The sequence below is a fragment of the Xenopus tropicalis genome, chromosome 7, assembly GCF_000004195.4.
Source record: "Xenopus tropicalis strain Nigerian chromosome 7, UCB_Xtro_10.0, whole genome shotgun sequence".
Lineage (NCBI taxonomy): Eukaryota > Metazoa > Chordata > Amphibia > Anura > Pipidae > Xenopus > Xenopus tropicalis.
This window is the reverse complement of record NC_030683.2, coordinates 57405693-57432495: the sequence shown is the minus strand read 5'-3', so window position 1 is coordinate 57432495 and position 26803 is coordinate 57405693. Positions and strand designations below refer to the sequence as shown.

Genomic DNA, 26803 nt, shown 5'->3' with positions numbered 1-26803 from the left:
TGAAAAGCAGCGGTTATAGGCAGAAGCGTGAGCCGAGACCGGACCCTTGGAGTCTGTTCTGAGTTTTGGGATACTGATCGTGACATCCGGCCAGTTCTACGCTCTATTTTATCTAAGTCATTAAATATTCTACTGCTTCATAATACATTTAACATAGGGACTACGTTTACCTGCTTGAATTTTGTCTCTTCTAGAGCAGGGAGCACTTTTCTGCTGTCTGCAATAGCCATGCAGCCCCCCTCGACCTCTGACACAAAAAACTGGGTGAGGGGGGTGGCATCGGCTATGGTGGCATTTAGTGCCAAATCAGCCCTACTTATTTGCATCAGTCTGTGTAAATTTCATATTACTGCAAAAAGCAGACTAGGCTATTTTAACCATTACTGTTTTTCACTGTATAATAATAAAAAAACAACAAAACACAAATACAAGAGTATTGTAGAAATGATACCTATATTGGCTAACAATAAAAATACATTGCAAGCTTTCGGAGCTCTAAGGCCCCTTCATCAGGCAAAATACTGAAGGGGCCTTAGAGCTCCGAAAGCTTGCAATGTATTTTTATTGTTAGCCAATATAGGTATCATTTCTACAATACTCTTGTATTTGTGTTTTGTTGTTTTTTTATTATTATTTTTGACACTGGCTAACACGGTACTACAGTTTTTGTTTTGTGTTTTTCACTGACAGCTGTGGCAATTAAATCCTACATTCTTTCTTGTACTTTAGTCCTTAGGGCAAAGGCAGATGGTCTGTTTTCTAGCCTACAGAAAATCTCTACCTCTATACCTTTGAATTGATACCTATGTGACTTTCCACAGGTAAAGCTGACTTCTAGCACAATATATAAAATATTTTGGGGTCCTGTACAAGTTATTTATATGGGACCTTCCATGAACAATTGAATTTTTGGCCATGCCCCATGTGTGTGCTACACAAATGATCAACTATCAGGTAGGTTTTGCTACGACAAGAGTTTATACTTGTTGGATGTATTTTTATTCTTTAAAAGTAACTTGAGTTTTTGCAAATCTTAGGTAAATTGTGTAAGTTTGGTGACCCAATGATCTTGCTGGGAGGCTCTCTAAGTAGCAGTTTACTTACGCTAATAAGTCAGTTCGTTTATTGGAAGTATTTTGGTCATTCTTGGTCAGTGAAATTTGCCTTAAAGGAACAGTAACACCAAAAAATGAAAGTGTATAAAAATAATTAATATATTATGTACTATTGCCCTGCACTGGTAAAAGTTGTGTGTTTTCTTCATAAACACTACTGCAGTTCTATAAATACCCTGCTGTGTAGCCATGGGGGCAGCCATTTAAATTGAAAAAAGGAGAAAAGGCACAGGTTACTAAGCAGATAACAGATAAGTAGCATAGATTCCCATTGTATTCTACACAGTTATCTGTTATCTTCTTATGTAACCTGTGCCTTTTCTCCTTTTTTCAATTTTAATGGCTGCCCCCATGGCTACACAACACCTATTTCTATTAACTACAGTAGTCTTTCTGAAGCAAACACACAACTTTTACCAGTGCAGGGCAACAGTACATTATATTTTAATTATTTTAAAACATTTTTATTTTTTAGTGTTACTGTTCCTTTAAAGGAAAAAGAAAGTCAAAGTCACTTGGGGGTGCCAAAATGTTAGGCACCCCCAAGTGACTTTGACCACTTACCTTTTACCCCGGGCTGGTGCCCCTGTGAGGAGAGAACAGCACCAGCCCGGGGTAGCTGCCGGCACTTACTTCTTCCTGACTCGCTGCGCGCGCATGCGCAGTAGAGTGAAAAGCCGAACTTAAACATTAAAGTCGGCTTTTCACTCTACTGCGCATGCGCCCACCACTGGCATTTCAGCAACAGAAGCAGGAAGAAGGAAGCGATCCGCTCCAGGTACGAGGTAAGCGGTTAAAGTCACTTGGGGGTGCCTAACATTTTGGCACCCCCAAGTGATTTTGCCTTTCGTTTTCCTTTAAGTTTTTTTTTAACTATTTAGTGGTCAGTGGAGGTTAGCCCCTGCCAGCCACTGTCAAGATCATCTGCATTGCCATTGCTTGATAATCAAGACATACGTATAAGTTATATGTTAGTTACTTTAAGTTTCTAGGAAGTCAGGGTTGTTTTGCACAATTCAAAGGTGTTGCAGGCAGGGACAAAGTACTGCCATTAGCTCAAAGGGACAAAGTGGTCTATATGCCAATAGCTCAAAGTAGAGAAACGGTAGCTGAAGAGTAGAGAAGTGGTAGCTGCATAAAATCATGGAGGTGCTATCAGTACAGACAGCTGATTCCTTCTAGGAGTGCTATTTTTTTTACCTCATAGTTCTGTTGATAGACTGGAGGGCAAGGTGTAGGTTGGCCACTGCAACTTTCAGTGCAGCAGCAAAAAGAGAATTAAACTTATAAAAGCATATTTCACAAGGCTGGGGGGAACTAGGATAGTAAAAAAAAGTGGCTTGCCTTATGTAAAATGTCAAAATTAAATATGAACAAAATCTGTTTGCCCTATTGAATAATTGTTTTTGGTACGAGATTCTTGTCAAGAAGCAGTACTAAGTCAAGCATTTTGAAAAAAAGTTTCCCTGTGACAGAATCCCTGAAAAAAAAAACAGTATAAAGTGAAGGTTTAAACTTCATTTTTATTTTGACCTTTAGTATACAGTACAAAAATGTTTTAAAAAATGCTGACAATCATTATAAAACAAAAACAAGTAACAACACTTCTAGGCTTTATGGTCAGTCACTTATAGTCCCCAAACCCACAAAAAAATCCATACTATAAATGCCTTTGAAACAAAGGAATTATTGTAACACATTACAAATTTCTCTTTTTTCAAGAGAAACTGCATAATATATAACAGTGGTCAATAAATATACCTTATATATAAAACAGGATAATATACCCCAAATCAAGGGCTGTTCTTGTCTCCAACCACTGAATTTAAGAGTTATGTTTTCTACCTAAACCTTTCCTCATATCGTGAATATATTTCACTATTTCCCTTCCAAAAACCACTTTATTTTTTTACTTCCTCTTGCTTTCTCACTTTAGGGCAAAGACACATGGCTACTAATAGCCGCATGTGTCTTCTCCGTTACTTTGCTCCCCATTTCTTTATCCTACTGTCTCCTTTAATTAACAGCCAATCTTTCTTAAGAAGTACACTTTTCCCTCTACATCCCTTATTTTATTCATCCAATTCCTAATACCATTTCCTTCATCTTATTTTGCTTTTCCGCGGGTAGAATCATAGACAGATTCTAGCTCCTTCTCTACTCTTTGAAACTAATTTACCCATGTATGGGGGCAAGATAATTGCCTCCCTCTTCAATATCTGACCTAGGCTTGTTTAGATTTTGATTAGGAAAACTGGAAAATGCCATCTCGGCTGTATTATATGGGCTCATTATGTAATAGATAACTTTTTGAACAAAGGATAGTGAAGGCATTAAAATCTCTTTTTGCTGGTTATGCACACCAAATTTGAGGGGGGGGGTAAATGATGTACACAAAATTGAAGATCACTTGTAATTATGTGCAGTGGGTGGTCTAAAACACCTATTTCGCTAGGTGTCACTGACTACTTTCCTACATAGACATAAAAGTGTGATTTTGTTAACATCTGTGTGTCTGTCTCTACCTTAATTAACACATGTACAAGGGGCAAAAGTCAACAGCTTTAAAAAATATTGTCTATTGTGGGTATTTCTAAACTTTTACATAATTAAAATAATATTTTGTGCACTAGTTATAGAGAGTAAAAAGCATATGTTCTGAGGCCATCTGACATGGCCAATATTGCATTCTTGGATGTGGGTAACATATACACTTATATGTTCCCTTTATCTTTAAAAAAAATTGTTCTTTATCCCTTCAACTGCCAGCAACATATCTTACAATACAGTTTATATACACAACACATTTTCAGGTATAGTTTGTTAGCGCAGAGATAGAAAACCAAAACTGAGTTCTGTCAGATGTACACTGCTTCATAGATTACACAGAAATATTATACATAAGAAAATAATACATTGGATAAGTAAAACATACAGAGGCCGATTCACTAAAGGTCGATAATGCTTATCGCCTACTTTTTTGCATTAAAAAATATGCGATAATTAACTTACTGATTTATCAAAGTCATTTCGCATTCATTAAGACGCAAAGCATTATTTCTATCGCATTGCGTTAATTAGCGAATAGAAATAGTACTAACACATGATTCACATATGAAGCATTAAACGCGCAAAATATTGATTTAATCTGTGTGAATACTTGGGGTCGGCGTTGCAGACGGATTTTTTCAAGTATGTGTTGGCCCTAGAGTGATGCATCCTAAAGTTTTCAGGGAAATGCGAATTTTCGGAACAGTAGTTTTCAGAAAGTAATGGTTACTTGTGTAATATAGTGCACTAATATCGGACACAGCGAAATATATAGTGCGTGGCGGAAAATAACGCACGCGGCGGAAAATAACACTTGAAATTGGTCATCGGCAGATAAATAACGCCAACATCGCTTTTTAATTATGACAAGTGTCCTTTTAGTGAATCGATCGTTAAGTCTCAAAAAATAAGAAGTGATAATATTTTTAACGCATGCTATAAATGTCACACCTTATTTTGGACTTTAGTGATACTACAGATACTATAGAGAGGAATGTTTGAGTTATACATGATTTTCAAAATTCAATGATACAGTTTGATAAAAAAAAGATGGAATATGTTAAAATCTTGATATTAAAGATTACCAAGCAAATAATGTAATGTATGCCATGTAACAAAACATGAAAATAGCATTGACTTCAATGCATGAATTCAATTTTGATAACAACTGCATCAATTATAATAATGTTGATAAACATGTGACCAACTCTTTCCTTGGGACCTTAACATGAACCACTGTACCTGCAATTGTACAACTGTTATGTGCACACCAGTGTGTAATATTTCCACAATACTTGCAGAAATGCTTTGTTTTGAGACTCATTATCAAAATAATGTTTTCAATCAACCAAAGAATCTCAATTTTTTTTCAACAATATTATATTTGTTTGGTTTTGAACAAATAAACCAAATACATTTCCATATGACACTTCTCAAAGAAGAAACATAATTCTTTGCAGGTGGAAGGCTAATTAACTTTACCAGTTTTAACTTGCAACACAAAAGTATAGCGGTTGCAGTTGGGGAGATGCCAGTATAATAGATCATGTACAGCTCTAAGGCTAATGTCAGACGAGGCGTAGGGCAAAGTCTCGCGTTTTTATGTGTATATCGGCTACATGTGCCTGCACCCGAGCGTATCTCATTCGTTCGGGTGCAGGCACATGTAGGAGGCATAGGGCAGAATTTTCAGCAAGCGCTTTTCTGCTTGCCGAAAATATCCGCCCTATGCCTCGTCTGGCATTAGCCTAAAGTCAGAACAAAGTGTCTGTTTTTTATAAAAGTATTATTTTCCCTGCAAAATTATGAATTCAGACAATTTTGAATTTGTACATAAGTATATTTACATTTAAAAGAAAAGCTCTAAAAAATATTGTAATATATACTATAATTAAAATAGGAATTTGTTTGCAGCCCTGGATTTACAATTTGTGTGCCCTAGGCCAGCTGCCTTATGGCGCCCCCTCCATTTCCCTCCTCCACGATTGCATGCATGAGCAGTTGCTCCTCTCCTCCTCACCAGTCACTCGCTCATGCAGGCCCTCATCTCCTTATGTCCACACCCCTGTTGCTCGAGCCTTAGCAAGTGCTCTTCCTCGGGTCCCAAAGCACTAAGAAATTGGTCCATGACAAATTTAAACTGTCTCCCACTCACCCATTCCCCAGTGCGCTGGTGAAAAGAAAAGTAAATGTGAATTCCCCCTAAAATAAAGTTAATTTTTTTCTTTATCAACAAGTAATTGTGTGGGTCTAAGGGAATGATTTGTAATTTAATGATCACATTGAAAAGTCTAGTACAGGTATGGGACCTATTATCCAGAATGCTCGGGACCTGGAGTTTTCCAGATAAGGGATCTTTCTGTAATTTGGATCTCCATAACTTACGTCTGCTAAAAATCATTTAAATATTGAATAAAGCTAATAGTATTGTTTTGCCTAAGGATTACTTATAACTTAGTTGGGATCAAGTACAATATACTGTTTTATAATTACAGAGAAAAAGGATATAATTTCTTTAAAATTAGATAATAATGCTTATAATGGAGTCTATGGGAGATGGCCTTTCTGTAATTCGGAACTTTCTGAATAAGGTTTCCGGATAGGGGATCCCATACCTGTATTATCAAAGACTAGAATTTAGAATATGAAGTTCAAGCTGGGCTTTAAAGTACTGGGCACATTTCCAGATTTTGAGTAGCTTTAGTTAAATAGCCAGCATAGGTCTAATGAAAAAAGTGACTGAAAAGATTTTGAAATGACTTTTGTCATACCTTGAATTTGAACCTACCCTCCTATACAAACAAATGTGTAGTTGTACTGTTGTTTTTTTTATTGGGCAGTAAAATAATAGGCTTTAACACAATTAGCGGTGAGCAAATCTGTCATGCTTCGCCAAAAAAATTGCGAAACAGCAAAATTCACGGAAAGGCGAAAAATTTGCGAAACAGGTTTGTCGTGCATTTTTTTTTGTCGACCGCAGCCTTTTTGGCACAACTGCGCCCATTTTGACGCAACTTTTTGACACACTGCAATATTTTCGGCAGTGAATTTTCTTGGAAGTTTCGCAAAACAATTTGTCAATGGCGAAATGTGCAAATTTGCTGTAAATCTATGCCAGGCGAAAAAATTCGCTCATCACTAATGACAATACATACAAATTATTTTATTCTGCATTAAAGCAGAAAACATTTTGCTTGGGGGTTGGTTAATGTAACCATGGTGACTGAATTTGATGCTTCTGGTACACCTAGTGCCCCAGGTCAATCTCCTGTCACACCCCAATCTTGCAACTGTCTTAAAACACTATCCAAATACTGAGAGTCTGGAAAGCCCTTTCCTGTCAAATTTGAGCCAAATTCTGTCTTGTGGGGAAATCTAGAGATGGAAACAGAATCTGGTATTCCAGGCACTTTTGATGGAATGACTGGGAAAAGGATTCGTCGTTCCCAGGCTTGAATCAGAAGACGCAGGACCTGTAATAAAAAGAAAGTAGGAGGTTTAGAGAATAGTAAAAATAAAATGGGAGTGAAACCAAGAAAATGTAGTAAAAACATTAGAGAAGAAACACAAAGCAATGGGCTTTATTCTTAGAATTTAATCCCACCCAGAAATGATCCCTTTATGCATTCAAGTTCTAATAAATACAAGTATTGGATCAGTTATCCAAAGGTAAAATCACTGGGGGGGGTGACAAAATGTTAGGTACCCCCCAGTGATTGTAATTAGTTAACTTCTGCAGAACCTTGCCAACCCCTTTAAATGCTACAGTGACTCCTTCACTCCCTTATTTGATGTTACACATATAACTGGCAGCAATGAATTAATGATGAAAAGTGCATGTGCAAGTATTTCCATAGGGGTACTCTGATTGGCTATGTCTCCTGGAAATCTGTGTCTGATCTCGGGGCAGTGAATTTGGTGACAGCATATAGTAGAATTAAGTCTAGAAACAGGTACAGGATGGGAGAGAGGGGTTGCTTAAAAACTGGTTGCTTAAAAACAAGCAACCAGTGCATTACTAGGTGCAGGGCAGTATTAGGAAGTGCAATAGGAAACAAGTAATGGAAAAACCTGTACATGATGATGAATATAGGAAGTTCTGTGTGTCAGGTTCAAAATAAGCCACTCCCATCCCTTCAGAAAACTGATCAGAGATACAGGAGAAGGAATGATTTAACAGGTATAAAAAGTAGCTTTTGCATTGGATTTTTTACTTTTTCTTATGGAAAATGAATTTCTAACACATTGAGAGCATTGTTAGCCTTTTTAAGATTTGAACATTGAAAGTGAACAACCCCTTTAAATAAGCTATAATTAATCCTTATTTGACGCAAAACAATCCCATTAAGTACTTAATGTTTAAATTATTTTTTAGTAGACTTAAGGTATGGTGTTCCATGGAAAGATCTCCTATCTGGAAAACCCCAGGTTCTGAGCATTCTGGATAACAGGTCCTATACCAATAAAATATCTAACAACTTTTTTAGTAATAAAGATGTGTGTTTACAGAAAGTTATAAATGTTACCAATGTATTATTGATTATTTTTTTTCACAAAAAAAAAATAAAGTGGATGGAAAATGAGAAAATATAATTTTGAGGTACCACTTATATGGAACTGGAGTGCTACCAAACAAATCAAACATATTTAAAAGGATCAACTGCATTTTTTCCAATTTTTTTTTAGAAGAGTTTCACAAAAGTTCAACTTCTTAGTTGATCCAAAGAAAGGGAAAGAAAAATCTGAAATTGACTCCAATTTACCTCAAATAGGGAAAAAATAAGTTCCTGGAACAAAAAGGGCACTCACGATTGATCATAAATTAAAAAGTCAGTAATCGTGTATTTTATTTTGATTCTTAACCCTGAGCCCCCAGATGTTACAGAACTACAATTCCTAGCATATATTAACCTTTGATTATATACTGAGGAATGCTGGAAGCTGTATTTTGGGTGCCAAAATACTTTATTTCCATTTTTTTAAGGTACAGGTATTGGACCCCTTATCCAGAAAGTTTCGAATTACGGAAGGCCATCTCCCATAGACTCCATTATAATCAAATAATTCACATTTTTAAAAATAATTTACTTTTTCTCTGTTATAATAACAGTACCTTGTACTTGATCGCAACTGTTTAATTACTGTTTAAATATTTTTTTAGCAAGATCCAAATTACGGAGAGACCCCTTATCTGGAAGCCCCCAGGTCCCAAGCATTCTGGATAATGGGTCCCATACCTGTATATATATATTTGTTGAAAAAATTATCATTTAATGTATGGCTAGGGATTTTATGCAAGGGCAAGATAATTTGCATGCAAAGTGTAAAAGCCCCACAAAAGGTAAAAAACGGAACAAAAATGTACCAGTGCCAGTACCTTACTAGATTAAAGGGATTCTGTCATGATTGTTATGGTGTAGCTTTTGTTACTAAATAACACTGTGTACATTGCAAAAAAAACATTCTACCATTTAAAATTGTATTCTTGAACCAACAAATGTATTTTTTTGTTTAATATTTAGTATATAAAATATATTTTTTTAATAAGTTTTTATTTAGAGTTTTAACATTTTAATAACAGCAGTTAGAAAAGAAAAAAATCTAAAAGAAAAGAAGGGTATACAAGTTTTTAGCGAACCTGGCAAGTTTATCCAGATTGTGCATTTAACCAGGTGTCCCACACTGCATTAAACTTGGCTGGACAGCCTCTGGAAATGTAGACCAATTTTTGTTTAGGTAGCACACAGTTAATTAGTTTATTCCAGAAGGTAAGCAAGGGGGCAGTTGTCGATTTCCAATTTAACAATATTGGTTATTTTTTTTACATAAAATAGCAATTGCAAGTAACACAACCTTTGATATGCCGATAATCCCAAATCCTCTAGCACCCCCAATAAACATATCCTTGGAGAGTGAATGTTGGGAAATGCCAGTGTTTCATTAATGTTTCAGTATCGCTGACCATAGTTGCTGGATAGCTGGACATTCCCAAAATACATGGAGAAACAAGCCTACTGCTATGTTACATTTAGGACACAGGTCTGATGTTGGAGGATATATCTTTGCTAGTTTGTGGGGTGTTAAGTAGGCACGGTTAATAAATTTAATTTGGATAAGCCTGTCTCTGACTGACATTGTTGTTTAGGGAATCTGGTCAAGAGCATCATCAATAATACTTTAATCATACAGGTGGCCAATTATTGTATTGCTTCCCAATTTGCATTTGATGTTCTGTTCTTTTCTTTTCTAGTGTGAAAAACTAAAATAAAAATATAAATTGAAAAAAAATGGACTTATTTACCTTTCTCCCTTTATCAGTGTTGGGGAGGTAGCAGTGCAGAGGAAAATCTGGAACTGTAAACTTTGTTCCAGGATTTGGTTGCCCTGGACCCTAAGGAATAAGAATAGTTATAGGTTGAATCAATAAATATAAAGATTGTAAGGTAAAAGACAAGCCAATTGTAATATTATTGTAATGTCATATAGAGAAGAGTCTCAGCTCCTGCCAAACAGAAAAAGTTGCAAGCTTGGGACATATCTTAATAACAGGAAATTTTAATTACCCAGATTAGTGTTTTTCAAAGGGAGGCCCACTGGCTTACAGTCTGCATATTCATTACGCATCTCTCTCTTTAGAATGTGCTTTTAATAACACTGTGCTATTGCTGCCTTATCTCACAATCATTGTGAGCAGTACCTGTCCTGCAGAATACCAGCTAAAGAAGAACGAGGCTGGACTGTATCATAAAAGGGGGACTATGGCAAAAATAAAAATTTCACATAGGTTTACAATAATATAATATTTTATAAACAGGTATGGCATATACTATCCAGGGACAGCGTAATGATAGGATTTTTTTTGCCTCCAATGTATATTTATGTGGCTTTGTAAAGATCAAATGCAAGGTACTGCATTATTAATACAGATAAAACAAAAATGTTGATATGCTTGAAATGAACTACACTTAAAACACCTTTACTAAAATGAGCAGAAATAGGACGTGTGTTTAAAATTACATTTTGCCTATTTTAATTTAGGGATGCACCAAATCAACTTTTTTGGATTTGGCCAAACCCCCAGACCCTTCGTTAAGGATTCGGCCGAATACCGAACTGAATCCTAATTAGCATATGTTAATTAGGTTTTGGAAGGTTTTAATCTGGGAAAAATGGGAAAAATTTTCAGAGGCTGAACCTGAATTCTGCTGAAAAAGGCAGAATCTTGGCCGAATCCTGGACCGAATCCTGGATAAATCTCGGTGTGACAAAATAGGCCATTTCAGGTTTAGATTCTTCTTCAGACTTGCTAACAAAGGGGCATAATTTGCCTGGTGAATGGTGTCATATGTTGCTGTGATCTGTATAAGTACATTTTTATGGCTGTTTTCTGACATCAAAGTCACCTTCAGGAGTTTCCCATTGTTGTTGTTATTTTCCTATTGTTTCATTTTTATTATGGTAAGGTGTTTTGGTTGGGGAAATAAATTTGAGGACAATGTTGTTTACATATAGATATATATTGTGATCCACACCACCTACACCTAATCTGTGTGTCTGTCTGCTAATGGTTTCAGAGAGACACCAAATAAGAGTAGTAAGTAGTAAGACAGTGGGCATCCATGTGTCATTACTTCCTTTAATCAGGACCTTTAGAGTGTATATCTATTAGCTGTAGCTATAGCTGAAAATGGTAGAAATGTTTGACACCCTCTATAATTGGGCGAAGGAGCGCAGAATACCAGATTACATAATAATAGTCATAAGATATTACTGATCTGCTAAAGCAAAAACTTTACTGGTATATAGGCCTGTATATGGCCTGTATATGTCAAGCTTTTTTTAATAATATATTATCATTTCCTGTTGTTTACATAGTGCCAATACATTTCCACAGCACTTTATAGAATTAATACATCATGCACATCAGTCCCTGCTCCAGAGGAGCTTACAATCTAAGGTCCCTATCACATCCACACACACTATGGTCAATTTTGTCAGAAGCCAATAAACCTACATGTTTGTTCTTGGAGTGTGGGAGGAAACCAAAGTACTCTGAGGAAACCCACACAGACATGGGAAGAACATACAAACCCCCTGCAGACTGTGCCCTAGCTGGGCTTGCACTTGGGACCCTAGCACTGCAAGGCAGTAGTGCTACCCACTGAGACTCCATGTTACCCCATTCTTACCTGAATGCCAGGAGAGATGTGGTAAATAATGCGGATGGTTTGACAGTCTGCATGACCCGGAAGAGAGTAAGGAATCAGATGGTAACACATTTTTCCAGGAGGCTGTGAACCAATTTTTGAACCATACAGAGTTTGGCAAGATGGACAGCGTAGGATTCCATCCTAAGGGTAAAAAAATACAACTATCTTCAGAATTTATATTTCAAAACATAACATTCCTGTTTGTGTTATGTGCAAGGATGAGGGCAACAATGCCTCTCCCCTGCTGGTTAACTTACACTTGTCTGCCAGGAAAGCTTCTGTTCTTTCCTTTACTCTGCACCAGATTACATTGCAATTCCTAGCCATCACACAATACTCAACTCCATGCTTACAGAATAGTTTTGTGTAATGCCTCTTACCCCATATCTTTAACCCAAATATCAGCCCTAAAATTACTTCCAGTCTAATAGATCCTTGTTCCTGACCCTATACAAAAACAATAAATACAACGGGTAGTTTTAAAGCACTGAAAGATAACCAAACCATATGCTTGGTTCCCATGCCTTCTGCTAATAGAGGTGGGATCTTAGATCCCTCGCTTCATTTAAATTCTGTAATAAGTCCATAAGACCCACACACAATCACTCATGGGTTTCGGGGTGGCTATAGTCATACATCTTCTTACCCTCATCTTGCACAGTAAGTGAAAGACAGATACTTCTGCACTGCTGCCTAGATCAGGGCTGTTCAGCTAAAGACCTGTGGCTCCATAGACCTCTATGTATTACAGACATACATTTCATATAATCCAGGTAACAAACATGGTTAAGCAAATAATCTTCCCATAACACAAAACCTTAATTTTTATTAAATGATATTTAGTTGTATAGCAAAGGGAATGTATTAATATAAAGTTTTAAAGATCCAAATTTTTGTGGCAAAATTTAGGCCTTGAAATCTAAAGTATTCAGGTTGCTGAAGTAGTGCTTTGCAGTTGTATTTTCATGCATAAAATAAATTATGTTTTTGATGTATGTGTTTACATACATAATTTTATGTTCATAAAAAAGCATAAAATGTTCAAAAACTGTATGGTGATAAAAGTACCGCAATGACCAAATTAGATAGCAGTAAAAGAGTTAAAGGGCATGGAAAGGCAAAGTCACTTGGGGGTGCCAAAATGTTAGGCACCCCCAAGTGACTTTAATTGCCTACCTTTTACCCCGGGCTGGTGCCCCTGTTGGGAGAGAACAGCATCAGCCCGGGGTAGCTGTAGCGCTTCCTCCTTCCTTTATCGCCATGCGCGCATGGGCAGTAGAGTGAAAAGCCGAACTTTAACAGAGAAGTCGGCTTTACGCTCTACTGCGCATGCGCCTGACTCACAGTCACAGCTTAACGAAGCAGGAAGGAGGAAGCGCATCACCCCAGGTGCCCGGGCTGGTACTGTTTTCTCCTATCAGGGGCACCAGCCCGGGGTACAAGGTAAGCGATTAAAGTCACTTTGCCTTTCCTTGTCCTTTAAAGGCTTTAAAAACATTTCTACATGGTTTATGACCACCTACCTTGTACAAATGTGCCAGACAACGCACATGATGGCTATGACAGCAGCGGTACAGCTTGCCCACCTCCCCATTTGCCAGAGGCTTTAGACACAAAATACAATCCTACAAGTAATGGAAAAGAAACATTAAAGTAAAACCTACTAAGCTTCAAAAAGTTATGTTAATATAAAAAAGAGAAATATTTAATGACAGTACAAAATATATAGATAGAACTAGAAAGGGAAGTTTGAGAACAAATGTCATGTTCGGTTGAAAAACGTGACGTTGCTGAATGAAATCTGATCTGTTGTTGGCTCCGCTTACTTTTTCTACCCTTGCACCTTAGTTATATAGTAAAAACCACTGTGAAAATTTAGGAGACCCTGGTTTTAATAGTGTTGGAATGGCAGCAATTTAAATTTTCCCACTGAAAGTCAATGAGTAACATCTGATTGGGGGTTGGTGGCTCTGCCCCCTTTTTCTAACCTGAAACTGCAGTTACCTAGTGACTAACTCTGCAAAGTTTAGGGACCCTAGGATTAATTAGTTAAGAACGGCAGCAGTTTAAATTTAAACCAATAAAAGTCAATATGTTAATTGTGATTGGTGGTTGGTGGGTGTGACTCCTTTTTCTAACCTTGAGTTGAAGTCACCTAGTGACAAACAGTGGGCACCCTGGCATAAATAGTGTGAGAATGACAGCATTTTAAATTTAAACCAATAAAATTCAAAGGATAAAATCTGATTGGCTATTAGTGGCCCAACCCACTTTTCCTATTTTTGAACTGCAGTTCCTCAGTGACCAACTTTGCATAAAAATTGTGAGACTGACAGCATTTTACACTTCACCATTGAAAGTAAATAGGTGGAAATGGATTGGGTGTTGGTAACTCCACCCACTTGTTCTAACCCTGAATATATTGTCAGCCAGTGACTGACTGTGCAAACTTTGGGAACCCTGACATAAATAGTGTGAGAAATTTTAAATTTAAACAAAAAAAAAAATCAATAGGTGAAGTCTGATTGGCTGTTGGTGACTCCACCCACTTTTTAAACCCTAAAAATGCAGTCCCCTAGTGACCCTGGTGTTAATTCTGTGAGAATAGCAGGAGGTTGAATTTCCCCATTGAAAATCAATAGTTAAAATCTGATTGGCTGTTGGTGGCTCCACCCACTTTTTCTAACTCTGAACTGCAGTTACAGTTACCTGGTGACTAGCTCTGCAAAGTTTGGAGACCTTAGTATTAATATTTAAAGAATGGCATCAGTTTAAATTTAAACATCTAGTCTATAGATGAAATCTGATTGGCTGTTGTTGGCCCTGCTGACTTTTCTAAACTTGGAACATAGTCGCCCAGTGAAAAACTGTGCAAAGTTTGGGGACCCTGACATTAAACATGTGAGAATGGCAGCAGTTAAAATTTCCCCACTAAAAACAATGAAAGAAATGTGATTGGCTTTTGGCAGCCCATCCACTTTTTCTATCCTTGAGTATGAAGTCACCCAGTGACTGACTGCAAAGTTTCAAATAAAATTCAATAGGTGAAAACTGATTTGCTGTTGGTGGCTCCGCCCATTTTGCAAAACTAAAATTGCAGTCCCCGTGTGACCAACTGTGAAAAGTTTGGGGACCCTGGTGTTAATTCAGTGAGAATGACAGCAGATAAACTCTGACTGGCCGTTGGTGGCTCCGCCCACTTTTTCTAACCTTGAACCACAGTTACCTGGTGCCTAACACTGCAGAGTTTGGGGACCCTGGTGTTATTACTGTGAGAATGGAAGCAGGTTGAATTTCCACCAAGTCAATAGGTAAAATCTGATTTGCTGTTCACAGCTCCGCCCACTTTTGGGCATCCAACAATCATCATATTTTCATTCAGGCTGACCCCATGACTATGTGATTCAAGTTTGGGGAGTGTAGCTGTAAGCTGTAAGATTGGCAGCAATTTCAATTTCCCCATAAAAGTCAATGGTTGAAATTTGATTGGCTGTTGTTGGCTCCTCCCACTTTGGGATTGTCCAACAAATGACGCTGTTTCATTCGGGGTGAACCTATTATGTTATTCAAGTTTGGTGTAAGTGTGGCGGCAGTTTGAACATCTTCCCTGTCAAAGTCAATGGAAAAATTGGGGTGTTCGGAGTGGCACCACAAAAAATGGGGGGGCGGGATCGCTTAGAAAAGCACAAGCAACATGTTCCGCTATAGGTTGAAGAAGTGTGGAGAGTTTGGGTGTTGTACCCCTAAAACTGTAGGAAGAGTAGCGTTTAGAAAATGGGGGGTGCGAAGAAGAAGAAGAAAAGTGGAAGAATAAGCTGAAGTCGAAGAACAGTATGTTGGGTTTTTCAACCCAACATAATAAACTTAAAAAATGAATAATCTATAAATAAATTATCTGGACACAAACACACCAGTCTGATACTCATAAGAAAATAATTTTTCTTTAAGATATTTCACTAAAAGACACAAATTGCAGTATAGTAACACATTTAGATGCTGTCTAAAAAAAAACCACAGCTTTAAAAGGGCAGAATAGACCCTTTTTATGAGCTCAGTAATTAGGACTTATGGTTTGCATACTCTTTTTCTATTCTTAAATTACAAATATATGAATTTTACTTCCTGCATTAGATATTAAAAATGAGACTTCTTGAACTGAAAATTTGTCCATTTAGTTGGTGAGTATGTTAAAGTCACGTTACAGTTACATAAAAGACTCAGGGGCCGATTCACTAAAGTGCTTTAATGTGTAACACATGGTTTTTGGTGTTAAAAATGATGCGCTAATTAAGTACTGATTCAACAACAAATTTTCGCATGCGTTAACACGCATATCGCATGCGCTAAATAACAAATCATCGCAATGTGTTCTTTTTATCGCATTGCGGTAATTAACGAATAGAAATAATACGAACGCATGATTCACAAACGAATATGAAGCAATAAACGTACGAAATATCGCAATAATCTGTGTGAATATTAACGCCTAATTGGGGGAGGCGGTACTTAACCAAATTGTGATTTCTGAGCGTTTGTGAAGACAAGATGGAGTTTGCACTGGGATTTTTGATGGATTTGGAAGAAGAGACTCAGCAAGTATGATTGCATCCCTCAGGAACTCAGGGTTTGCAAATTTGTTGGAAGGCATAGTTACCTGTGGGAAACAGGGGGACCATGAGTAGAAAAACAATAAGCACTACCAAAATAAGGAGTGGAAATGTTGCATTTGGTTGTAGTAAAGTAGTAATGCTTACCATAAGATGAGTAGGTTGTGGTCGAAAATTCGTTATGAAACTAATATAATCGTCCTGATTTCTATGACTGTTACCCGTCCGTTCGGTTCATTACTAAGCAACACTAAAACGAACGGCCGTATTTATTGATAGATTTCAACGGCTCCACCTATTTCCGTTTGTGATGTCAGACAGACGGTAGCAGCATAGTGGAAACAAGAAGGCGCAAGGTCACAAAAGAAAGACAAGAGAGAAGATTATGGAAAATAGTGGCAAGAGGAGAGATGCAGGTGTGGAAGATGAGGGGAAGAGAAGGTCTACAGTTGAGGATGACGGTGGCAGGAGAATGTGCACATGGTGTCCATTATGGAAAAAAAAGATTATGATTGCAAAGGTGGAGAGTACTCCAGGCCCAATACAAGGAAAAATCATATCCTGGATATAGTAATCCATGGGCTTGAGAAAAAGTTTGGCGTTAGCAGATCAAAAGATCAGCTTCGCAAAAGGTGGTCAGATTTAAAACTGAGAGGAAGACACCAACTTCAAAGTATTAGGCGGATCATTCAAAAAAGTGAGTTTTACATCATTATACATTATTATTTTTTCTGCAATGTGTACCACTACAGTGTGTAGAATTATGGGGTTTTTTTTCAGAAGACAAGTGTAAAAAATTGCTGCAAACCCATCACTATTATAGATGGGGTGCCTCTTCTTCTGTTGGGAAACCTGAGATTCCAGAGCCTGGTGCCAGTGAGAAGGATGATGATGTTGAGAAGGATCTCAAGAAGGACCATAATGAGTCTGATGAGCATGGTCGTAAGAGCCAGGAAATAGAAAGCAATGAGCCAGACATTTAGTCACAATCCAGTGGTACCTCAGATGTAAAGGAAATTCATGAGGAAATGTTCTGTGACACTTCACTTAGCAGCCTGTGCATCCTAGTTAGCAGTATAGGTAGGTTTACATTACTCTGCATTTGTTTAGTTCCAAACAGCCTGGCCTGTGCTGTATCTTTGTACTGAGGGACAGCCAGACCTTGAGACTTCAAAGGACATTTCCAATGCAGAAACAAACCAAGGCCCCGATCCAAATGTCTTGGAAGATATTGAAAAATGCAAAATGCTGTTGGCAACCATAAAACAATCTGTCAAATCATTAGAAACAACACTTGGAAACATGCAAAAAGGGTTGCAATGCTGGTGAATAGTCTTGTTCTTCTTCTTGTGCTTCTTCTTTAAAAGCAAGTGTTTTTTTAGATTTTTCATATGTTTTAAAAACTTGTTTGCATTTTGGTACAGTTTTAAATGTTTTTCTTACATACAAAGCACAAATTGCAGTTTACTATTTGAAATAAATATTTGAAATAGATATTTCAAAATAAATGGGTCTTCTTGTCATTTATTTTTATTTGTAATCATCACATATTAACATATGTCTACATGTCTACACTGCTCTACAACTGGCAGCCCCCACAGGCATTTTACCCCTCACCTGTATCGTCTGTATAGCCTGTCTAGTTTAATCACCATATTAGAAATACCATCAGTAAAGTATTATAGTAAAGAGATTATGAGTATTTAGTATCCAGTATTATATTCAATATCAGTAAAGAGATTATGAGATTAATAGTGCCTGTATTGTTCACACAACAGGTTTTGGCTGAAGCCCCTGCAATATTCACACCTGAAGGCCCTGTGATCACCCTACATTATTATTATTTACCATCCACACCTAAGCAGACTGTAGCCACACCCCTGTCTGCTGTAGGCTCTGTGTGTGCCATCCTACTTGACCCATGCCTTGTGTGTGCCATACCATACTCTACCATTAGTTTGTCATGGGGAGTTTTGCCAGCATTTCTTGTATATGAGCGAATAGGTTCCACAAAGAATGTTCGTGCATGTTCGTGTTGTTCAGTATATGTTCGTTGACTTCCACTGCTGGTAATCATGACATGCGCAGAGAATCGTTCACCGACAAATGTCTGGAACTCACACCAACTGGCAGATTTCATTGCTGAACGACCAAAATTTTTAAACCCAGCCGATCGATTTTGGGGACAATAATGTTGGGCTGGTTAGTGGACCAAAGATCGTTCAAACACCATCAATTATACGATAAGTTAACAAAAGTATCAGATCGTTCTGGAATTGGTCGTTTGAAAGTAAAGAATTGTCTCGTGCATGGCCACCTTTACCTCAGCCTTACGCTTACGTGCAGAATATCGCTTATTATTATTATTAACATTTATTTATAAAGCGCCATCATATTCCGCAGCACTGTACAATAAGTGGGTTTCATACATTGGACATACAGAGTAACATATAAAGCAATCAATAACCGATACAAGAGGTGAAGAGGGCCCTGCCCAAAAGAGCTTACAATCTTACAAAAATTAACAAACGAAACAAACATTAACACACGAAATCGCTCATCGCTCGATAAATAACGAAAAGAACATCACTTCTTATGACAAGTGTCCTTTTTGTGAATCAATCGTTAAGTCAAAAATAATAAGAAGCGATAACATTTTTAACGCATGATATAAATAGCGCTCGTTTAGTGAATCGGCCCCTCAGAGTTCGTTCAGCAAAGACTGAATTTATCTAAATCGTAATCCTGAAAAAACAAGCTGTGACCAAATCTGGCACAGAATTTTGGGTTCAGTGTGTTGCTACTGTTACCCTGTTTATAAAAACATAAATTTGGTTAGTAGGCGTGCCTTGCATGCCATGGTCGTGTTTCTGCATGTGCTCAATTACAATGCAGCACAGCTTGCAGAAGTTGGGGAGGTTGTAAGCATGTGGGCTTCCCCTGCAATATCCCTAGCTGGGGAGCACTAGCTGACAAAAGTTGCTATTTTTTGCTCCAAACTTCAAGTACTTTGGCACAGGATGCAGAGCTTAAAGGGCTAAATACAACATATCAGTCCATAGAACTCTAAGCACTGGGAGTTTGCTGCTCCCAACATTTTTTCCTAAACCTTAGCTAACAAGTTCTTCTGTGCCTGTTTCCTTCTGGTGCTTTTGGTTTACTCATATAAAAAAAACATGATAGGCTGGCTTGTAAGGTGACTAAGGCAGAAACTGGATAATCAACAATGTCTGCTTGCTACCCACATACATATATTATGTCAGCAAAGCACAGGTTGAGACAATTTATCCCTTGGGCTGGTAGCAGACCCAGGACCATCAACTCCAGCCCTCTTCACTGTGTTTCACCGGCTCAACCCTGCCTGCAGCAATAATTTATATACTTGCGCCGCCCTTTTTGGTGACCAAGATAGGCAGGTTAGCCACGGGTATATAAGAGATGACAGCAAGGTGGGTCAAACTTTGGTATAGGAAGGTCCAGTTTGGAAGAGGGTGGTTACGGTCGGCAGGGGTCAAACTCAAAATGTGCATTACTAATATTTACATTATTATATATACTTTTAAGCAAAAAGCAGGTCTGGTTATCTGAGCATTCACCTACACTATTTATAATCCATTATGGTAAAGCTCAGATCTTACAAGTCACAGATTTATTTTAGATATTTACAGATTTAAAATAGTCTCTTACCTCCATTAAAGGAATCTTCACTCTCTGCAAGAACTGCTTGATTACTTGTTCTGGTTTCTTGCCTGTAATTGAGGAAATTTGACCTGTAATTGTGGCACATTGTCTGGCACCCTGAAAAATATTGCCATGCATCCCAATGTCCCCCTAAAAATAACTGCAAGCAAGGCCTTGATACTCCTGTAGACCAATAAATATACCATAATTACCCAATATTGTATGGCCATCCTTTGTATACCAATGCATCTTAATAACCCGTGGAAGCTTTTCACCTCACCCCCTTCCCTAACCCATGCTCTGCCATCACAAATAATGTGCCTAAACCAACCTGTCTGCTGTGTGGGCCCCCAACCACAAAACACTAACCAAGAATAGGTAATAGTAATTAAAAAAATCTTTTATATTTATTCCCTTTTGTTAATCTCCATGACAGTGACAGCACCAACACCAAAACAAAAAAGAGGAAATATATGCACCATAACAAAATATACTTGTAGTCAACAAGTGTTAGTGGACATCAGCTGGCAAAGAGCAGTAGGTAATACATAAAAGTAGATAATTTAATATAAAAGGCAAAGGGCAACAGAGCCAAGTACTACAAATACAGAAACAGGAATGTGTCTGCTAATGAAATTCTTTAAACAGTAATTAAACCCAATAGGATTGTTTTGGCTCCAATAAGGATTACCGTATATACTCGAGTATAAGCCGAGTTTTTCAGCACCAAAAATGTGCTGAAAAATGAATCCTCGGCTTATACTCGAGTACAGTAGGGGCACTGCTGGAGTACTTGTTGCACGCCAGGCGCATATATACTTGTGCGGCGTGCGCACCCCCGAGCAACCGACTGGCGGGTGCGCACGCTGCACAAGTATATATGCGACTGCGCGGCGCGACTGGTGTGCTCTGGCGATGCACGGGGTGGTTTGGGGGTGTGCACGACTGGCGTGCGACGAGGTATTCACCAAAGTCCACTTGTTCAACCAGCCACAAAAACACAAAGTATGTTTTTCTAATTAAACAAATTGACAAAATTTGAGAGAGGTCGTGCCATTTCTGACACCCATGTCTACTAATTCCCTGCTCTATGTATTTACATTCCTGCAGAGAGTAATTGCTAAATCTTGTAAATACAGTGTGGGGGTGTGGACATTTTAACCTAAAATCTCAACTTATTGTGGGGTTGTGGAAAACATTTTGATGCATTTCTAGGTAGATTCAGATTTTTTTGTGCTAAAACTTTTCCAGGGGTGTGCGTGCGACGAGACGTGGTGTGGTATAGCGGTATAGGCAAATTTTATACACACTCTGCTTATTCATTTAATACAATTAATTTATTAAAGTGGACAAAACGTAATGCAAATACTTGTCTACTTGTTTAAAAAGGAATTAGAAGGGGGATCTGGGCCACAGCACAGGAACGCAGATGGTAATGGATGCTGTTAGTTGAAGATCTTATCTCAGGCTGATGCTTTAGGGCTCTGGCACACGGGGAGATTAGTCGCCCGTGACGCGGGTGACTAATCTCCCCGAATTGCCATCCCACCGGCGAAAATGTCTCACGAGGCAACTTCGGCGATTTGCCGAAATCGCCTGCGCAGCGTGTGCCAGAGAGATAAGTCGCCCATGACAAGGGAAATTTGTCGCGGGCGACTAATCTCCCCATGTGCCAAAGCCCTAAATACAATTTAAATTGTCGCTACTTTCCTTGTATATTTAGTGCGTGCATGATTGGACAATTAACCTGTATAACCTTGCATGTGGTTATCTTATGTTGGATGCGCCTCATTTTCCAGCCCATACCTTGTGTTTATTAATATGGTAGTCATGTAAGCACTTGTGATTGTCCTTTTAATTAATTAAATTAAAATTGAAACTTAGCAGTAGCGGCTGCATTCCCCACCCTAGGCTTATACTCGAGTCAATACGTTTTTCCAGTTTTCTTATGTAAAATTAGGTACCTCGGTTTATATTCGGATCGGTTTATACTCGAGTATATACGGTAATTATATCTAAGTTGGAATCAAGTTCAAGCTACTGGTTTATTATTAGAGAGAAAAAGCAATCATTTTTAAAAATGTGAATTATTTGATTAAAATGGAGTCTATGAGAGATGGCCTTTCTGTAATTCAGAACTTTTTGGATAATGAGTTTCCAGATAAGTGGTCTGATACCTGTACTGCATTAATGGAGACACACAGTAGAAAATGAATAAATAAAATTGCTGGAAATGAGATCTAACAGCTGATATTGCAACACAGTACAACATTTGGAGGAAAGTTGCAGCTTTATTAACTGCAGTTTTATAGAGAGGGAAAAGACAGTTGAGTGATCCTAGACAAGACACTTTTAAAATATGGTTGGATTATATGTGGTACAGTTCTGAGTACTGCTAGAAATTTGTTTCTAAATTATCTACAATCCCTAATGAACATTAAAAATAGTGATTGATTAGAAAAAAATACAAAATGTGAGATTCAGGGCACATTAAACACCTGAGAATAGTATGGGGCAATAAAATCACAGCAATGGTTAATAGGAATGGCCAAAGCAATAAAGGTATAATTTAGAAAGTGAATACTAACCTTTCTTGTTACATACTTTCCGACAGGTCCCCAATACACCTGGTACAGGTTGTATGTCTTTTTTTCGAATAGTTGGGGGGTAAAATACAGGGGAACTGGGAATAGAGAGGCAAACAGGAAGTCCTGCTGAACTCATCAAAAGACCGCTAATACCTGAAATATAAACAGACTCATAACTTTGTGTGTTTTTTTTTTATTTTAAATCTGATCATGATATAAACCATTGTTGCATAGTTACCAGCAAGAGCAGGCTGAATCATTCCTGAACCTTTTATGTTGCAAAGGGGTAATGGGAGGATTCTGTTAAAATAAACCACATAGAAAGGCTATGTCAAATAAAGTGAATAAATATAAAGTAACACACACAACCATTTAAGCTGTCAAAGCCATTGAAAACATCTTTACCTTGTTCTTCCTTTGGCTGCTTCTGTACGTTGGGAATTACTCTTCTGGATTCCTATGGTCTTTGTGCTTAATTGGTGCGTTGGCCACCTATATGATTTTATATTATGTACCAGAACGCACTGAGGACAAGGGCAAGGTGGGCTTTGAATAACAAATGGCATTGCATTGCTGTTTTTTGCTACATGTTTTGGATCATCTGATGTATCCAATATGTAGTTAGCATCAGCATATCTGGAATCAGATTTACCATATATAAGTTGATTGGCACTATGTCTATAATTAGACCTATTCAATGCTGGGTTAGAAACATCAGTTTCAGAGTCAGGCCTAGTTGGTTTGATACAAGAATCATTAGGTATAGAACTTAACCTAACAAACTGAGGCTTGAAATCAACTGGTCTAAAGTCAGGCTGGCATAAACCAGTTCCAGTGTTAGATCTTACCAAAAAAGGATTATTGTTAGTTAGCTTAGATTCAGAATTTATTATTTCTACCCTACAGTCTGCAGTTTTAATATCTGACCTAAGTATTCTGGGCTTTAAAACATTTCTAGAGTCAGAAACAAATGGTTCAGAAACTGAGTTTGCAAGATTATTAGGCACACCGCCAGAAATGCTGGCTATTTCTCTACTAGAACTCTTGCTTTTTCCATCCGAATTTATAAGTGCCGGGTTTAAGTTAGGAAGTATGGTTCTGGGACTGAATGCTCTAAACTGACAATTAGATTGTTCATCATCTGAGTTTAAAAGTCTTGCTGTAGAATGCATATAGTTATTGTTGGAACTCAAAAATACATGGTTACCATTTATCAGATTATTGTTACAAGGCAATGAACTGGTACAAACATTCACCAGTCCATTACTAAAGTTAAAAGGTAAACAGCTAGGGTTTATTACTTCAGTTTCCCGGTTTGTGAATTCATAAGTGTTTAAGTTATTTACCCCACCTGTTTCATTCACTAGAACTTGATTAGTGTTTTGAAGGCTTGAGATTGCGCTTTTTTGATTTGACCTGTATGGCTCACTTGAGCTGGGTTTTTCATGTCCAAAACTAGGTCCATTGCTGGGATTTCCATGCATTAAGTTCAAAATTAATGTTTCTTTTTTGGAGTTCCTGATCCTATTTGAATATCCAGTTATAAAATGGGATTTTTCTATTCCACATTTTATCTTCAATAAAGGATATGGAGAATGGGTCCGGGCTCGAACCCTTACCCTCTTTTGTGATGGGAATTCCAACTGTGTCATTGTTTGGAAGCAAATATGGGAGCCAGTGCAGGGTTCTCCAAGACGAACTCCTAGCTGCTTTCTTTCAAAGGCTTGATGAATCAGAACTGATAATCTTGTTTCGAATGGGACCCATTGTGTTGGATTAACCTCTCTCTCCCATGTGACACCTTGTCCTGGTGCACTGCACAGAGGGAAAATCACTCTTCTAACCGAAAACAAAATGCCTGTATAGAACAGAGGAATGATCCAAGGTTATCATTGTTCCACAAATTCTCTCTTTATAAAAAATATTTTTATTACAGTTTAAATGTTTTTTTAAATTAGTGCAGTTTTCTTTTGAACTATATATAGTTTTTGGAAAATGCAAGATTTAAAATTGTTGTGGAGTTGTTTCATTGGACTTGCTAAGCTTTCATAATTCATAAGCATCTTGGCAATAGGGACTAAAAAAATCCTTAATTGCTTAGAAATAAACTCTTTTCCAGTCATGGAGTTTAGTTTAATTTTATTACCTTTATGCAAATATAAATAGTAGTGATTTTTAATATCGGCAGATAAAAGCAGATTGGCGCAAAAATGCTAACGTGTACATTTTCAGTGCATACACAGATTGGCGCAAAAATGCTAATGTGTACATTTTCAGAGCATACACATATAAGGTATATACACAGTGGAGAAAACAGCCAGTGTGCCATTAGCCTTATCTTTAGACTACTTAAAGTGGACCTGTCACCCAGGCATAAAAATAAGAATAATAAAAGCCGATTTCAAATTTAACATGAAACCCATACGCATTTTTTAATTAACACATCCATACCCATTATAAAAGCATTTAAAAATCCCAGATGCCAATCATATATTGCCTGCTAGTTACTTTCACTTTGAATTCAGAACTTCTTAGATGTTGCTGCACTCCTCACATTCCCCCTCCCTCCTCACCATTTAATTTTGTAACCAGTGCGTAGGCATGGGCATCAGGTCCCCCCATACTGGCACAGAAACAAGATTCTGGCAAGATACAAAGTTTGCCTTAATAACAGTGTTTACAAAATGGTGACTGTCTTCCTGCTGAAATTGTGAATTCCAAGGCTAAAGAAAATAAGATTAAAATAATTTTTATAGTGTAAGTGAAGGTTACTTTACTTGACAAACACAAAAGAAAACAATTTGGAATTGTTTGTTAGGGTGACAGGTCCCCTTTAAGAGCTTACTGTAAAGTTGTGACCTCCACTCTTTATGATCATGGCTTGCTTGACCCCTCTAAAATCTGGTTAAATATGAATGCCAGGGATCTTCTAAAACGTTTGATAACTAATATGCATAGGTTTACAAAACTATGTGGTTTTTAGAGGCACTAAAATGAAAATATTGCTGACAAATTTTTCACAAGCAAACACAAGTAATAAAAGTCATTGCAGAATGCAATTAAACTACAAAAGTACCATACAACCAAAGCAACAAAATTTTTTTTACTGCACTGCAATCTTGAATATCAAAATCTCAATTCTAGTGATTTTATGGTCACAAATTAGCAATCAATTCAACAGCAAAGCAAAACTGTAAATAATAAAATCACTAACAAAGCAATATAATCAACAAAGTACAAGTGTGCAAACTCTCCACTCCAACAAAAAAAGTGTGTAAGTGTAAAAAAGTGTGTACAATGGTAATCATAGGGAATACAGGAATTCTTGAAAGGCTGCAGAAACAGCTGGAGGGTTGCCATATGTTGCACAATACCTGTGGTAGGGGCACGCTGGGGGAATCAAGAATTCAGACAACAGCAAACATCTGGCTAAAACATATTTTCTGTTATATGGAAGACACCATCAGTCCATCATGTACTGTACAGGCAACACCTCTAACCATTAGTTTGTAAGTAGGCACTTCTATTAAATGGTGGAGGCTTCCGTATTAATTATGTGTAACAGCATGAACCCATAGAACATCTTATTCAATGCACTATTTGTTTGGAATATAAGTGTGTGAATATAACATAGTGTGTATTTCCTCACATGATTTCTTTGTTTCTATGGGTGCTGATCTATTTTAACTTGGAACAGTGAAATAGTAAAGAGAAACTGAGCTTACCGGAGTGGAAAAATTGTTTGCTTCATGTTAAATAAAAAAGTCTGTTTGCTCTGTTAAAATTGCTTTCTGAATTCTGCTGGAGAAGCACATAATATTACTTCTCAATTGTGAAAAAATGTTCCCGGTAAAAGAATGCCTATTAAAAACACTGATGAATGTCTTTTTTGCTTTTCACACAGATATATGGAAGACAAACTGCCTGTAGCAGGTGCAGCAGTGACAGGTGGACCCCTGGTAATAAATGACAATAACGACAATTTCTAAATGATGCTCTGCCTCTCAGCCTCTCAGAATGCCTTAGCTTTAACACAGTGATCCCCAACCAGT

At 37.6% G+C, this 26803-nt stretch overlaps 1 protein-coding gene across 1 annotated transcript in view; it reads right to left on the bottom strand.

The window, feature by feature from the left end:
* Nucleotides 1-6812: 6812 nt before the first annotated feature.
* The window catches only part of dtx4 (deltex 4, E3 ubiquitin ligase), a 29906-nt gene continuing 9915 nt past the window's right edge, over nucleotides 6813-26803 (bottom strand). Inside the window, exons 2-9 of the mRNA XM_004910888.4 lie at nucleotides 23157-24609; nucleotides 22990-23051; nucleotides 22752-22904; nucleotides 20170-20231; nucleotides 13399-13500; nucleotides 11855-12016; nucleotides 9967-10056; nucleotides 6813-7138 (exon numbers count right to left, since the gene is read on the bottom strand). Of these exons, the coding sequence (XP_004910945.2) occupies nucleotides 6926-7138; nucleotides 9967-10056; nucleotides 11855-12016; nucleotides 13399-13500; nucleotides 20170-20231; nucleotides 22752-22904; nucleotides 22990-23051; nucleotides 23157-24609 (2297 nt within the window). The 3' untranslated portion in view covers nucleotides 6813-6925. The remainder of the gene's footprint in view (nucleotides 7139-9966; nucleotides 10057-11854; nucleotides 12017-13398; nucleotides 13501-20169; nucleotides 20232-22751; nucleotides 22905-22989; nucleotides 23052-23156; nucleotides 24610-26803) is intronic.